This window comes from Amaranthus tricolor, chromosome 14 (assembly GCF_026212465.1).
Source record: "Amaranthus tricolor cultivar Red isolate AtriRed21 chromosome 14, ASM2621246v1, whole genome shotgun sequence".
Lineage (NCBI taxonomy): Eukaryota > Viridiplantae > Streptophyta > Magnoliopsida > Caryophyllales > Amaranthaceae > Amaranthus > Amaranthus tricolor.
This window is the reverse complement of record NC_080060.1, coordinates 11,441,900-11,457,240: the sequence shown is the minus strand read 5'-3', so window position 1 is coordinate 11,457,240 and position 15,341 is coordinate 11,441,900. Positions and strand designations below refer to the sequence as shown.

At 35.3% G+C, this 15,341-nt stretch overlaps 1 protein-coding gene across 3 annotated transcripts; it reads left to right on the top strand.

The window, feature by feature from the left end:
• Positions 1–701: 701 nt before the first annotated feature.
• LOC130799672 (tobamovirus multiplication protein 2A-like) lies at positions 702–13,746 on the top strand. 3 transcript variants are annotated; one of them, XM_057662852.1, is made up of 7 exons: positions 702–860; positions 1,045–1,286; positions 3,496–3,595; positions 4,291–4,371; positions 4,451–4,555; positions 11,681–11,887; positions 13,362–13,746. In XM_057662852.1, exons 1-7 carry the CDS (start codon positions 729–731, stop codon positions 13,419–13,421), a joined length of 927 nt encoding a protein of 308 aa, XP_057518835.1. In that variant the 5' UTR covers positions 702–728; the 3' UTR covers positions 13,422–13,746. The 3 variants fall into 3 exon arrangements, with proteins under 3 accessions (XP_057518835.1, XP_057518834.1, XP_057518836.1); XM_057662851.1 differs by having other exon boundaries at positions 703–860; positions 13,343–13,746; XM_057662853.1 differs by having other exon boundaries at positions 730–860; positions 1,033–1,286; positions 13,343–13,746.
• Positions 13,747–15,341: the final 1,595 nt, after the last annotated feature.

The window sequence follows — 15,341 nt, the reverse complement described above, 5'->3', positions numbered from 1 at the left end:
AATACTTTATGAATTATAGCCAGTAAAGTATTAAAGTATATATCAATTAGGTCATATAATATAATTTTGACCACTTAATCTAAAATTGCGATCAGTAAAATGCTGGAATTATGTAATTTGGCTGAACGCTCTAGATTCTGATGCTTTTGTAGTTGTAATTCACAAAAAATAAACATTAAAGCTGTAATTCGCAAAAGTTCTAAACTTAGACTGTATTTTTTTGCAAATTTATTCTAAAATTAATAAATTTGCGAAATTGCTTTAAATATTTTCTTAACTAATTAGAAAAGATTTCTAATATAGGCTATTAATTAGAGGAAATTGTAAAAAATAAATCATTATTTGCTCAATCCGCTGAAAATAAACTTAATTATTGTTTATTTTTAAATAAACTTACCTATTCGCTATAATTGCTGAAAAAGTATTATTTATTTATAATTCTTGACTTACAAAGAATCTTTAAAGATTGTTATAAACAGTATGTCGATTTATTTTTAACAAATATATCTAATAAGTGAGTTTATTTAAATAAATAATAGATAGATTTATTTTTAATAGATCAAGAAAAAATTAATTTATCATTTACAATTTACCTTATTAATTGTGAATGAAACATAACATTCAAAACCAAACATCTATAATTAACTTAACATTGTAAAAGAGAGTGTATCAAGTATCAACAACGCTTAAATTCAAAAAAAAAAAAAAAAAAAAAAAAAAAAAAAACAATGTCTACCATCTTTTTTCTTTTTAAAACTTTCTTCACTTTCTTCAAAAGTCTCGAAAATAACACCTCCTCCTCCTTCTTCTTCTTCTTCTTCTTCTTCTTCTTCTTCTTTCTTTTATCGCGATCTCAACCAGTAAGTATCATTTTTATTCTGAAATTTTTTTCCTCTTAATTAATCAATCCTAATTAGATTGACCTAATTTCATTTTTTTCGCAAACTTTTCTGTATTAATTGCTGTTCTTATCCTCTTTTTTTTTTGTAATCATTTTAAAGATTAGTTGAATGATTTTTTTGTGATTAATAGTAAATTGTGTAGATAATGGGGTGTCAAGGTTTCTGGAATTGTTTGCTGAAATTGTTGAATTTCTTAATGACGATTGTGGGATTGGCAATGGTGGGATATGGAATTTACTTATATGTGATGTATAAGCAAGCATCATCGCCAGATATTGGTCCTCCACCAATTATTTCCGAGGAAACAATGATTCAGCTTGGTCGTCCTTTGATCATGTCCGTATCTCTGTCGAACAGCTTTTTCGATAATCTTCCCAAGGCTTGGTATGTAGGTTCCTCATTGGTTGTGTTAATCTTGCTTTTGTTTGGTTGGTTTTTGATGTTTTGTTTGTTAAATGTTTTTTTTTATGATTATTGTGATAGTTGCCTATTTGTTTGGTTAAGGATGAGAAGCAAGTTTGTTAGCTGTTGCTTTGAACTTTGAAGTTTGAACAAATGTATTTGGAATTTTTGGCATTTCTACTTTTTGATCATTTTGGTGTATGTTGCTAACTTGCAAAGGATTAGGATGTAGGCGGTAAAGCTGCTCGGTTTTAAGCACAAACTGCGTGAGGGGTATTCGGTTTGTTACCTGTGTGAATGAGAGGACTAGGATTATTTTCTTAGTAAGTTCACAGGTATACAGAGCAGAACTCCTTGGTCAACTACATGACTATTTGTCAAGTCTTTTGTCCATTGTGAAGGACTCAAGGTTGAAAGAATAAACATCAGACATGGTTTTGGTGTTCCACAAATTTGTAGTGTATCTAGAATCCTCTGGTACAGGAAATTAGGAATGAGGGATTGCGTATGGAAAAGAGAGCCTGTATGTTGACATTTTTGGTGTGTAAAGCTCTGCATGCTTTGTTGGTAGCTTTTGATTCTCATTCTGCTGGATGTTTCATTATGTTTTTTAGGTCTGCATGAGATATATGTAAGGTTTCTTGACATCATCTCTTGCTTGTTCCATTTAGCTACTCTGTCTTCTCAGTGATGCTTGATAGTGCTAGTCTGCAAGTATTATTTTGTTTTGATCGCCTGTGGTAAGCTTTCGGATTTTTTCTTCGACTTAGCTTTCTTATCTTTAGTTATGTAGTCCTTAGTGGACTAGGCTACATGAGTAGAGTGGTGTATTAGGTTGATGTTGCAGGGCCATTCTTTCAGCTATAGTCCTCTTTTATCAATATTGAAGTTCACAAGGATTTCCTAGGTCAAATCATGGATATCTTAAGTTCATTTATTTTACAATTGTTTTAGATAGTTTTTTTTTATTAAATTATGTATTTATTATAAGATTTACTATATCTTTTTTCTGAGGTAGGTTGTTTATGTGACTTTGCGTCCTCTTTGTTGCACTTTGCAGTTCTTTATTTTTATTTAGGGGGTGTTTGGCAATTGACTGATGGTTGTTGGCTTGTTTGACCAGCTTGAAATGTTGGCCGTTTTTGTTGGCTTTTAAATTAGCTGAAAAAGGTAGCTGTTTGTGGAGATGCTTGGTAAATTTGAGTATTAGCTGTTGGCTTTTTATTAGAGAAAAAGTGGGCCAACAAGCCAAAAGCCAACCAAAAAGCTAAGCAAAAAGCTAAGAACCAAACACCCCTTAATTTTTCAGAAGCCTTTATCTTTCATTCTTTTCTACTCCAAGATAGGGGATACATTTTACAAATAGGTGTCTTTCTGTTAAGAACTTATAGAGTCAAATGTCATTGTGCTTTTAACTTTTTCTTATGGTTGCACTACGAAGCTTACCTTTGATTTTGGTTTTATTATAGTGGTTTTTCTTAGGAGCATCTCAATCCTTATCAAGGAAAAATATTACGCACATTTTTCATTAAAAATATTGTCCAACCTATTCTATGTTGGCTTGTCTATTTTAGTAGTTTCCGCTTTCATTTATCCATCTTTTATTGAATTACAGTGGTGTTTAGTACTGAGGAAAAGTTTTCCAAAGGAATTAATTTTCCAATTTATCTTTGTTTTGTTTGAAAATGGACTAAAAGGGAAAACTTGGACCAAATGGCAAAGTATTTTTCACCCTTTGCAAACATTTCCTCCAAAATTGAAAGGAAACCAATTTTCTTCCATTTTTACATCTCCAACTTCTCTAATTCTCATCAGAGTGTTCTATCAAACCAAACAGAAGAAAATTAATTATTACTTGTATTTTCCATTGTAAAAAAGTTATTGGGAGATCTGTTTTCTAACGAAGATGGTTTCCATTGAACCAAACACCCTCTACATCTCTCATTTCTTGAAATTTGAATACACCTCTCTTTTTCACTTTTTGAAGAAATGTGTTTGAACTTAAAACGGTATCGTTGATTATTATGGGTGGTTTTGTAAGGCAAACTTTAGTAATAGCATTGTTAGGAATGTTGCTTGCTGAGATGTTGTCCCATTATTAATTTGAATCGTCATATGCAACTGTTGTTGTGAATGGATTTGTTGTTTTTATCATTATTATTGCTTATACACTTTGGATTTTGTCTTACAGGTTCATATACTTGTTTATCAGTGTCGGAGCTGTTCTTTTTGTCATGTCATGCTTTGGTTGCATTGGTGCTTCAACTAAAAATGGATGCTGTCTCTCTACCGTATCCTTGATATTCGATTATGGAACACATTAGGATTTTCTTATTCCATTCAATAGCATTCTCTGGATTCTGCACGTGTTGATTAATCCATTGAGCTGATTTGGTTTTGTTTGATTTTATGCTTGGATCTAAAGTTTGTTTAGCACTGCTAGTTGATTTCATGGGGCTGGGCACTAAAGCTGGGGAGCCCGAACTCAAGAAAAGTGATAATTAAGCTGCTAGTGAATTTTATTTCCATGTGTTCAATCTGCTAGAGAGTGGACTTATATGTTAGTGGGTCACTGCCAATTGGTAGTTGATGGAAGTATATTATTTAATACGCTTGTCTGAGTTGTTAGGTATTGCATTATGGACCAGTTTGTGCTTTTATTCTAGGTTTGTGTATTTTGTTTCTTGACAATATTGTATTCTCAATTAAAGCTTCTATCGTGTTATCTCATTCTCTAAACTACTCATTTCCATCGCTCATCATTTTTATTTAAATTTAAGAATGAGCACAACAATTTGTTTCTCCCATTTTCTTTTGTAGGCGTTGGGGGTACGCATACAACGGCAACCCCAAACATGCCATCTTTTTATTTTTGTTGTTGTATGAGCTGGTTAGCTTGGTTGGTATCTAAATTACATGCTTGTTCAGTCTACAGTCTACTCATCTGATTTTAGTTACATATATGGCTCTACTTGACTTTACACAGTATGCTGTGTTCATAATTTTGTTGATATTGTTGGAACTTGGAGCTTCTGCGTTCATATTCTTCAACAAAGATTGGCAAGATGTAAGTTGACATGAATTGTTTCTATTTTTCATGCATTCTATGGCCTTTATCTGAACTAATCTATTTCTTACTCTTCCAGCAAATTCCTTATGACAAAACTGGTAACTTTGATATGATCTATGATTTCCTAGAGGGGCACTGGTCCATTGCCAAGTGGGTTCTTCTTGGAATTGTTATTTTGGAGGTAATTGCTTTTTAGTGCTTTTGTTTAAATGGAATTCTTCGGCCTATTCTCAATATTCTCAAAATTTCTTACATATACTTTTTGGCCCTCTAATATTTTTATTAGAGTTTATTTTTACACTATGCGATGTGATGCGTCCTGGTTTTTACATTAAACAAGACTTGTCTTAATTATTAGGAGTAAATTTTTTGAATTAGAGGTTGACGATTTAAATCTTGGCCCTCTAATATCTATGTTAACTAATACCTTTGACCTCTTGTAATTTATCATGTAAAATTTCCTTGTGAGAATTGAGATCTCTAGATTAAATTCCTACAATATCGGGATCCTCATTTCTCACTAGCTGATATATTTAGAGATGTTTGATATTCATCAGGGAAAGGAAAAGAATTTCATAAAGATTGATAGATAATAGAGGAAATAGAGTTCAAAAGGGAATTGGATATATAGTTTGCTTGGTAACTTGAAAATATTATCATTCACCTTATAGTTCTTTGGTTCACTTAAACAATATTCTAGCTACTTTCTCGTGCTCCCTGATTCTCACTTGTATAGTTACAATCTCACCCTAATAAAATCTTCATGTAGCACTTTAAAAGCCATGTTTCACCCTGAAAATTCCATTGTTATTCATCTTCTAGATCATCAAGTAAAAGAATTTTCTTTGGCAAGCTAACCATCTAGTTGGTAATTTGTAGATTGAGCTTTGATGTTTCAATTCAACCCAAAGTCATTTTTGTCTTAGATACTTGGTGGTTGAATATGACCACCATATAAATCTTAAATTCAAATCTTGTCCTTATTGTTATGTGTGCATTGATGATAAAACAAAAAGCTGTTTTGGTGTTGATTATGTGGTCTTTGGTGAGATTGTTTTGAACGGTGGTGTTAGTGATTTTGATTCTTGGGTGGTGGTGTGAATGACTGAAGGGTAATGGTGATGCTCTTGGGTGGTTGTGGCTTGGGTGTGTTGGTGGGAAAGTTTGATCATGTGTGTCTATCATGTAGCTTAAATTCGAAAGGGGTTATGTACATGGACTCACATGCGCATTTCGACTCAAATTTGTGTCCAAATGTTTAACTTGACTATGTCGTGAAAACAATCACAATATTTTAACCTAAAATCGAAGTGCCAATTGGCTTGGCCATGCCCGAGTCTTAAGGATTTAATGTGGTACTTGATGTAATGTGAAGAGCCAGAAAAGAAACTCGAAATAACTAATGTATTGTATAAGAATGCAGTTTCAGTCATAGTCGCATTAATAAGGCCAATAAGTGGTTATAAGGCGAATAAACGGTGCAGCGACCAAAAGTTCTTACCAACAATGCACGTGCTGAGGAGAACAAATTACCTTATTTTAATTCATTGACTTAAGCTAGAAAGTATTTCCTAATGATATTTTCGAAAGGACTAACTAGTGAAATTTGGGAGTTCTGGATAGTGTATTACATTTGGATATGGATTGCGAGTGCTCCAAGATTTCCCTAAACTCTAGATGAAACATAGGCTTCAGAATGAGTGTGCTACATGGCCATTGTATTCCACCCAAGACTATGCTCCAACATGATTGATAGTGTTTCCTTTTATTTTCTTCGCTGGTATTTTCTTGACACTGAGTTCCCTCATGACTGTTTAGCTCCCCTTTTTCATTACGAGTTCAACGACTGAGCCAATTCATTAGACAATGACACAAAAGAGAACCATCATCATCATCATCATCATCATAATCATCATACCCAGTGTATTCCGCTCATAGGAAAACTATGATTAGGGTATGGGGAGGGAAGGATGACGACAACTCATACCCATAAAGGAGAGTGCGATCAAAGAGTCCCCTAGATCAAGGAAGATCTTCAAAGAGCGTCGAAAACTGCAATTACTCGGAAAGCCTACAACTTACGCACACGATGGCCATAAACAATAAATTAAAAAAATAATAAAAATAAAAATAAAGAAAAATAAAAAATAAAATAAAAATAAAAACATATAAAGAAAGAAATAAAAAAATAAAAAAATAAAAAAATAAAAAAATAAAAATAAAAATAAATAAAATGAAAAGAAAGGTAGAAATACAAAAACGAGTAAAATAGCGATATGTAAAAGGCTAGGGACCGAGACAACGATAGGTAAGTGGTATAGACATAAATCTAAGACTTGAATAAGGCGCCGCCAGCTGCCCCTATCCCTAGTCAGGTCCTTCGAGAGGTGGAGGTCGTGCAAGTCACTTTTAATCTGTTCCTTCGATGTTCTCCTAGGTCTTCCTCGACTTCTCTTATCCTCCACAAAGATGCTTTCAATCCTTCTCGCTGGGGCGTTATAAGTTTTTCTCTACACATGTCCAAACCATCTCAACCTGTTCTCACGCATCTTTGCAGAGAGAGGTGCAACCCCTAACTTCTCCCTGAACTCATGGTTTTTAATTCTATCAATCATTGTGTGCACACACATCCACCTCAGCATACGCATTTCTGTAACTTCCATCCTTTGTTCGAAAACCTTCTTTACGGGCCAACATTGTGTCCCATACAGCAAAGCAGGTCTAATAGCAACGCGGTAAAATTTACCTTTTAATCTACAAGGGAACTTTTTATCGCAAAGAACTCTGGTTGCTACTCGCCATTTAAGCCAATCTGCTTGTATACGGTGAGTAACATCTCTGTCAATCTCCCCGTTACTTTGAATAACCGATCCCAGGTATTTAAACTTGGACGTACATGCAACTTCTCCCCCTATGGTCACCTCAGGTTCACCTATCGGTTCTGTCCCACTGAAGTTACATTGTAAATATTTCATCTTTGTATGGCTTATGCGCAACCCTCTATCCTCTAAGACTGCCCTCCACTCTTCCCATTTTCTATTTGCCTCCTCCTTGGTTTATGCGACCAAGACGATATCGTCAACGAAAAGCATGCACCATTGTACAGTCTTCCAGATAGATTTTAAAATTTCCTCCATAACGTCTGTAAAAATAAAAGGACTTAGTACAGATCCTTAATACAGTCTCACTTTAATTGAGAAAGACTCTGTTATACCCACTGGTGTAAGAATGTTGGTCGATACTCTGTCATACATGTCCAGTATTGCCTCAATGTATCTTTGTGAGATACCTCTACCCTTGAGGCTATCCCAAACGATGCTTCGTGATATGCTATCATACGCTTTCTCTAGGTCGATGAACACCATATGCAAATCTTTATTCGTTCCCTATACTTTTCCATTAGTCTCCTGAAAATATGAATAGCCTCGGTGGTTGATTTTCCTGGCATGAAGCCGAATTGGTTCTCTCTAATCACCGTCTCTTGTCTAATCCTCCTTTCAATCACTCTTTCCCACAGTTTCATTGTGTGGCTTAGGAGTTTGATTCCTCTATAGTTCTCGCATACCTGTACATCGCCTTTGTTTTTATATATTGGGATAAGTGTGCTAATCCTCCATTCTTCCGGCATCTTTCTTGACCTCAAGATGGCATTAAAGAGGTTAGTCAGCCAACAAATGCCCTCTTCTCCTAAACTCCGCCAAATCTCAATCAGGATGTTATCAGGTCCAACTGCCTTTGTTCTCCCCCATCTTTTTGAGAGCATCTGCTACTTCCTTTGTGGTAATATCCATAGTCGAACCATACTCAGGAGTTTTATAGATGTCAGGAGTGTCCTTCTTTACACCCCTAGTCTTGTTGAGCAGATGGGAGAAACACTAATGCCACCGCATTTTGATGTCTTCTTGTCTAAGGAGTACTCGTCCATCCTCATCCTTGATGTACTTCACTGTCCCTAAGTCTTGTCTCTGCTTAGATTTGGCTTTTGCCAACTTATAAATATGCTTTTCCCCTCATTGGTATCAAGCTTTTGATAAAAGTCCTCATACGCACGACCTTTTGCCTCTTCTACTGCTTTCTTTGCCACCCGTTTAGCTTCTTTATAAATCTCTTTCTTATGTATCCTATCCTCTTCCTCCATGCAAGCCATAAGTTCTTTGAATCTCTTTTTTTTTTCTTTTATCTTATTTTGCACCTCCTCATTACCACGACTCTTTGTACATCTTTGGTATCCCCATTGACACCCCCAAAGTCTCCTTTGCCACTTTTCAAATGGTTTCAGCCATAGTCACCCACATGAGATTTGCATCGTTAAGGTTACAAGGGTAGCCCAATGACTTGATCTTGCTTAATATTGTTGTGGCCACATCACCTTTAAGTCTACCGCACATGATCATTTGCCTGGCCTCTATCTTCTTCTCGGCAATATGTCTCCTCATACGAAACACTAGTACCAATAACCTATGTTGGGTGGGCATCTCTGTGCCCAGCACCACCTTACAATCCAAACACAAGTTCCGATCACCCTTTCGTACTAAATAGTAGTCAATTTGCGTGCCCATCACTCTTATACGTAATCAAGTGCTCATCCTTCTTTTTAAAGATTGAGTTTGCTATAATCAACCCCTTTGCTAACGCAAACTCAAGCAAGCTCTCTCCATTCTCATTCCTTACACCATAACCAAAACCACCATGAGCCGAGCTATAATTATATGCCTCCTTGCCTATATGTCCATTGAAGTCTCCCCCATAAAAACTTTTTCATCGACAGGGATCGTACCAATAAGGTCTCCTAGGTTATCCCAAAACTCTCGTTTCACTTGCTCATCGAGCCCAACTTGGGGCCCATAAACGCTGATGATCGATATGATCTCTTCCCCCACTACAATTCTAACTAGCATAATCCTTTCGTTGCACCTCCTCACTTCTACCACTTGCTTTAGGATATCATTTGCTACAAGAATACCAACCCCACTACGCCTCCTGTCCAAGCCTACATACCACAATTTATAACCCTTTAAGACTCTTTTTGCCACTTCCATGTAGTCACCTGAACACATGCCACATGGATCCTGTATTTCAAAATTTCTATCGCCAACTCCAACGACTTAGCTTTTAGGCACTATGTTCTACGTCCCCACTCTCAATTCCAGGTCGTGCTTTCGCTGCCCCCTTTGAACCCCCCCCCCCCCCCTTCCTTGGACCTGACCTCAGGTTACCATAAGTCCTCTCTATCTCTTTACTCGTCTACCCGGGACACGACCCAAAAAGGATGCTGGCACCCCTACAAACTATACTACCGTTAAATTCAAGCACAAAGAAGCCAAAAAAAAAACCCCAAAAAGGTTGGAGCAGAGAAGATAGAAAAAATTAAAAATTAAAAACAAAAAACTAAAAAAGATAAATACAAAGATAGATGAAAAAGGAAAGAGAAGAAAAGAGGAACACACGTCACCAAAACAAACCCAAAAAAACTGACTATCAAATGAGAAGGCAACAGAAAAACTAAGAAACAGTTACACACACTAGCCACAACAACAAAACAGATAATTGGGCTAACCAAAACAAACAACACAGAGCACAACAAAAAAACTCACGGTCGGATAAAGGCGAGGCACTAAACCAGCATCACCCCAAAAACTAAAATAAAATAAAATAAAAATTAAAATAATCAAAAAGTAGATGATGGCAAGAGGCAACCAGATAAAAACAAAACTGAGAAACAAAAACTAAACCAAAACTTATCAAAAAAAAAAATAAATAAATAAACACAATCTAAACACAAACTAAAAAAAACACAAGCTAAAACACCAGCTATGTTAGTAGAAGGCAATGAAAGAAACCAACCTCGTAATCCACTAAACCAAGAATTAAGATAAAAATAAAGAGGAAAAAGAAAACAAAAAGAAAACAAAAGAGAACCCCCTGTCTCAAATATTCATTGAGATTTTTATTCAACATTTAATAAAAAGATTCTTCTGCATCACAAAGACACAAGGAATCTTTCCAAAAAAAAGACAGAAGGAAAATTATAAAGATAATCCCAAGAAAGTTATGTGTCCTATAAGTGAATGGATTTGTTCATTTATGTTTAAGTTGACCTGGTTATGAGCCTTAAAATCTGTAAAGCGTCATTTTGGACATCCTTGAAAATTACAGCATGATTGTGTTCAATGGTGGAAGTTTTGTGCATCTTCATGCATCACTGTGGAGAGAGAAGCTTACACGGGCATGCCATCCCACCTGGGCTGCCCATCTTGTGTACTCCCTTGTTATAGATCTGCTATAGATGTAGGGTATGAGTGGGCTACAGTTTTTTGTGGTACCATCTTGAAGGCCGTAGTGTGCGGAGCATTGATATGGCTATATGAGATTCAAACTACTTTTTAAGCTCAACATCAAAGCAGAAAGTGATTGGAAATAGAGTGAAGTCTTCTATGCTATTTTTTGAGTGGTAGTAGGATGAGATGGGTGAGGTAATCAAGCCTCAAATGATTTTGGGTTGGACAATTTTTACCCTAGACTCTAGAGTAATACATATTAAAACAAGTGGGTTTTAAAGATGTCAACTAATGATGAATAAACAGTCCTGATAATACTTGGATATTTCAACCTTGTGACGGGCTTTGGAAGGCCACACTAGAGGACATGCTAATCGATGGCTAATACAGTATTGTTCACATGTAGTTTCTACTTTCTATTATGTAGATTGCTAATTTGAAATCGATAGTCGAATCTGATATCACCATATCGGGATTTTTGAACTGTGAATATACAAATGAGTTTTTGTAGGGCACTCTAAATTTTTTTGATTTGTACGTATAAATTATAGGAGTTTTGTGTTTATTCAAAGTTTTCAGTGAATGTACGGTACAGCAAGGTTCCTAATGTTAGCAACATTGATGACATTGCACTTGCTTATAAACCACCCCTTATCTAGTTTCGTATGTGCTTCTACTACTACACATTCCATCTGGGGTGGCTGGAAAACGTCTTTTGATCTTTCTTTCATTTATTGTAATTTATATATAAGGTTATGGAACTAGATTCTAGAATACGTATAAAGGATTGTTTATGGTGTACATTAATTTCGATGGTAATGATTGAGTGAATGAAACTGGGGTACTTACTTTTTTTTATTTTAATTACGTTTTATTAATTAAGGCATTGTGTTACCTCCCCTTGAATGCTCCACATTTAATCTCCATACTTGAAGTAGTAGCAAACTGTTCAATGTTATTAGTTCATTGTTATTGTTTGTTTTCTTTTTTCATGTATTGATTGATGATTCTAATTTTCAATTTTGCAGGCTGTGTTGTTCTTGATAACCATCATTGTTAGATCAATGAGCAGGCCTGCTGATTATGACAGTGATGAGGAGTTCATTAATCCCAGGCAGTCTATTAAGCAGCCTCTTATTAACAGACCACCACCTGCAACACCTGCGCCCGTTGCTGGTTCCCTTGATCAGAGGCACAGCAGGAATGATGCTTGGAGTGCTCGTATGAGAGAAAAGGTGCGATTAAGTCATGCCTTTCATTATTAAAAAAAATATGTTGTTGCACTTGTTGGAATTTTATACAGAATTTAATATACTTAAAAGTGGCACATTTATTAGGGAAAAAGCATGAGTAGTAGTTTTGTGTTTGCCTTAAAACTTACATGGAAGGGGCAACTAAATTTTGGGGTACTTTAGATTCATTTAAAGCACATTCGCCTCGTTTCTCACTCTATTATATTTCTGGACTCATTTCTTTGATTCGATAAAATTTTTTCTTATATTTAAATTATCGCTTTCTTGTGAGGTTTTGCCAAATTATATAGAAGTATAAGGAATTTATGTAGTTGGGAATTGGGATGTTATTTGCTGCATTGCAACTGTACTTGTTATTTGGTCTTGGAGGTTGTAAAATAGGTGATTTTGTCTCAAGACTTAAAGTTGGCAGCTGGGTGCACTTACCCTCACTCTCATACCCATAACTCACAACTACATAAAGTTTTCATACCCACCACCTACCCAATATGACGGGTGAATTTTCCTTGCCCATGCCTGCCTGGCAACTGGGTATACTCATTAAGGTCATACCCACCTAATACTCGCTCATATACTCTAATTGCTCACGCTGTATGCACTTCATATCATCATCCTTCGTTTTAGATTTATTTGTATCAATAATTTTTCTTAAACATGACATGTTAATAGGGTAAAATCACAATTTATAGTTAATAATTTTTCATATTATTGTTTTACATATTTTTAGAATTTTTTTTATCTATAGCTCAAAAACATAAGTACAAGAACTAGGCTGTTTTAGAAAATAGTATGTTGTAGATATGGGGTTGGTGGGTATGGGTTGGGTAAGATCTTATGCCCACCTCCTATCTATTCAGGGTGGGTAAACTTTTTCATACTCATATGTACCCACCATTGTTATAAAAATCACGATTCTGATCTGTGATTCTACGATTTTACGATCCAAATATAAGCGAGCGATTCGAATCGGTGGTAAAATCATAAGTTAATAGAATCTTACAATTCTAGTTAAAATAAAATTTGTAGAGGTAGAATCATAACACGATTCTACAATCCTACGATTTAACGATTCGTTCTACAAATCTATTCTTAATTTTTTTAGTTTATTTCACAATTTAACAAACCATCATCATAATTTTTTAAAAATAAATTTCTTTTGAATGAAACTTAACTAATAAACTTAAACTTTTAAGGTGAATAATTATGACTAGATATAAAATTTAAGTTTATTGTAGAATCTTACGATTCTACGATTCGATTTTACCGATTCGATTCTACAGGTCTGAACGATTCCAAGTAGAATCCCGATTTTAACAACTCTACCGCTCCAATTGGGGTGGATGCGACCCACCTGCCATTCGTATAATTTATGTTCCATTTTCTCTTTTACTGTGTTTGCTTCTCACAATATTGTTATACTGAATTTTCTGAATCCAGTATGGCCTTGATACGGCAGAGTTCACTTATAACCCAGTCGAACCAGGACGATACCAACAGCCAGCTACACAGCAGTTAGAGGAAAGAGGCCGCTGCACCATCATGTAAATAAACGACCGTTCTCTGTGTTTCTGAACAAGTCCGGAAGATCATAGAAATCAAGATTGTCAAGAATGATGTGAAAAGGTCCTAATTATATCAGAGCAAACTCAGTTTGGCTAGTGTGGTGTGTAAAAATATACCTTTTCAGGTCTTGTTTCTTCCAACTCACCTTCGACCCAGTGACTTTATCTTTCGGTACAGTCCATTTTGTGTGGACTTTGCACATAATTCTTGCATATGGTTGATGTTTAGTCGTACTCTCTGAGCCTTCTGATCTCAACTAACCAAGACAGTTATATAAGGGGGTTTTTTTTTTTTTTTTTTTTTTTTTTTTTTTTTTTTTTTTGGGCTGTCCTGTATTTGAGATCCCGTTAAAAATTTTCCACTACCTTTCAGTCTGCCTTGATTTGTCATAGAATGGTGTTTTGATCAATTTAGTCAATGCAACTCGCAGTTTGAGCAAGAATGCTTCTCTTGGAGGTTTTGGCTATTGTATATAGTGCTAAATATCCTTTAGTATCAAGTAGCAACCTGTGTATACAGAAATTCTCTATCAATTTGATATCAAGTAGCAAGTTGTTTTGATAGTAATTCTTAAGCATTTGAATTTGCTACGCCATGCTAATTGAATTGGATGCTTCTGACAGAAAATAAGTAAATACCACGATTACAATCTTTTAACAAATTTATGAATCAAATTAACCCCTAGAAAATAATACTTGTTTAACTAATATCTCTGAAATGAAAGGTATTTGAGGACTTCCACATGTGAGAAACAAGATTGAAATACAATGAGAACTAGGGGTGTTTAAAAAAATCAGACATGCCTTATCCGACTCGCTGACCTGAAGTCTTAATAGAAGGTTATTATTTTAAAATAAATTATGTTTCGGGACGGATACCCGATTCGCCTTAATCGGGTCAGGTCATGGGCACAATATGAATTTTTTCGTACCCGTTGACCTCTGTGAATACACTGGAGGTAATATAAAATTAAAAAAACTCGTGTTCTTGCTAGCAAAGCAGGTGCTTTCTAGGCTTCTAATAAAAAGCCCTATGTCTCATTTCCTCATTTTCTTCCCTAGCATCATTCTCACTTCTCTATTCTCCCTAACCCTTTTTTTGATTTCTTCTCATATCCCCGTACAAAATTGATACTTTATTGTTATAGGCTAAGGGTACATCAGTCTTTTGTGTAAATTAGTTATTTCTGTTAAGCTTTGTGATTTCAGTAGTTAGTTTGTTATTTCTTGTTTTGGCGGGAAAGTTAGTTTCTAGTTATTAAGGGTTGGTTATTCTTTGGCTATTTTAAAAGACTTGCAACACTGTTTTAATATCCATAATAATAATAATTCAACTTACTTCCTTATCGTCCCGCTCACTCTCTCTTCTATCTCTTCTCTTCCCATTCCCTCTCACAAATCTTGAAGCCATTATCCTCTTGAGGATAACCAAGGAAAATGAATTAAAGAACATTTTCTCTTGTCCTTATCATTGGTATCAGAGCAATCGGTCTTGCATTGACAATCATATATAGAATTGTGCACAATTTGAGAAAAACTTGGCACCCGCTAATCATTCAAAGCGAATTGCAGCCATGGATCAACAATTTAAAGAAATGCATGCACAGATGATGGAGTTACAAACTGATCTTAATAACAAGTTTGAAATGTTGCTGTCCAAACTGAATGAAAAGACAGTAACAGTGGGAGGATCACCCAAGATTCAAGAACCTCACAATATGGTATGCAAGCCTCTAGCTTTGTTCCAAAACTTAAATTTCCTAAATTTGATGGTTCCAATCCAAATGAATGGATCGGAAAAGCCTATAAGTATCTCGACTTATGCAAAGTTAATGAAGATCAAAAGGTTGATTTAGCTTCTTTGTATATGGTGG

Excerpts from the sequence above, each read along its gene's own strand:
- LOC130799672 (XM_057662851.1), top strand. The coding sequence starts at position 729 with ATGTCTACCATCTTTTTTCTTTTTAAAACTTTCTTCACTTTCTTCAAA. Across the intron at positions 4,556-11,680 it reads TTGGAATTGTTATTTTGGAG|GCTGTGTTGTTCTTGATAAC; the intron begins GTAATTGCTTTT and ends TCAATTTTGCAG. Across the intron at positions 11,888-13,342 it reads GTGCTCGTATGAGAGAAAAG|TATGGCCTTGATACGGCAGA; the intron begins GTGCGATTAAGT and ends TTCTGAATCCAG.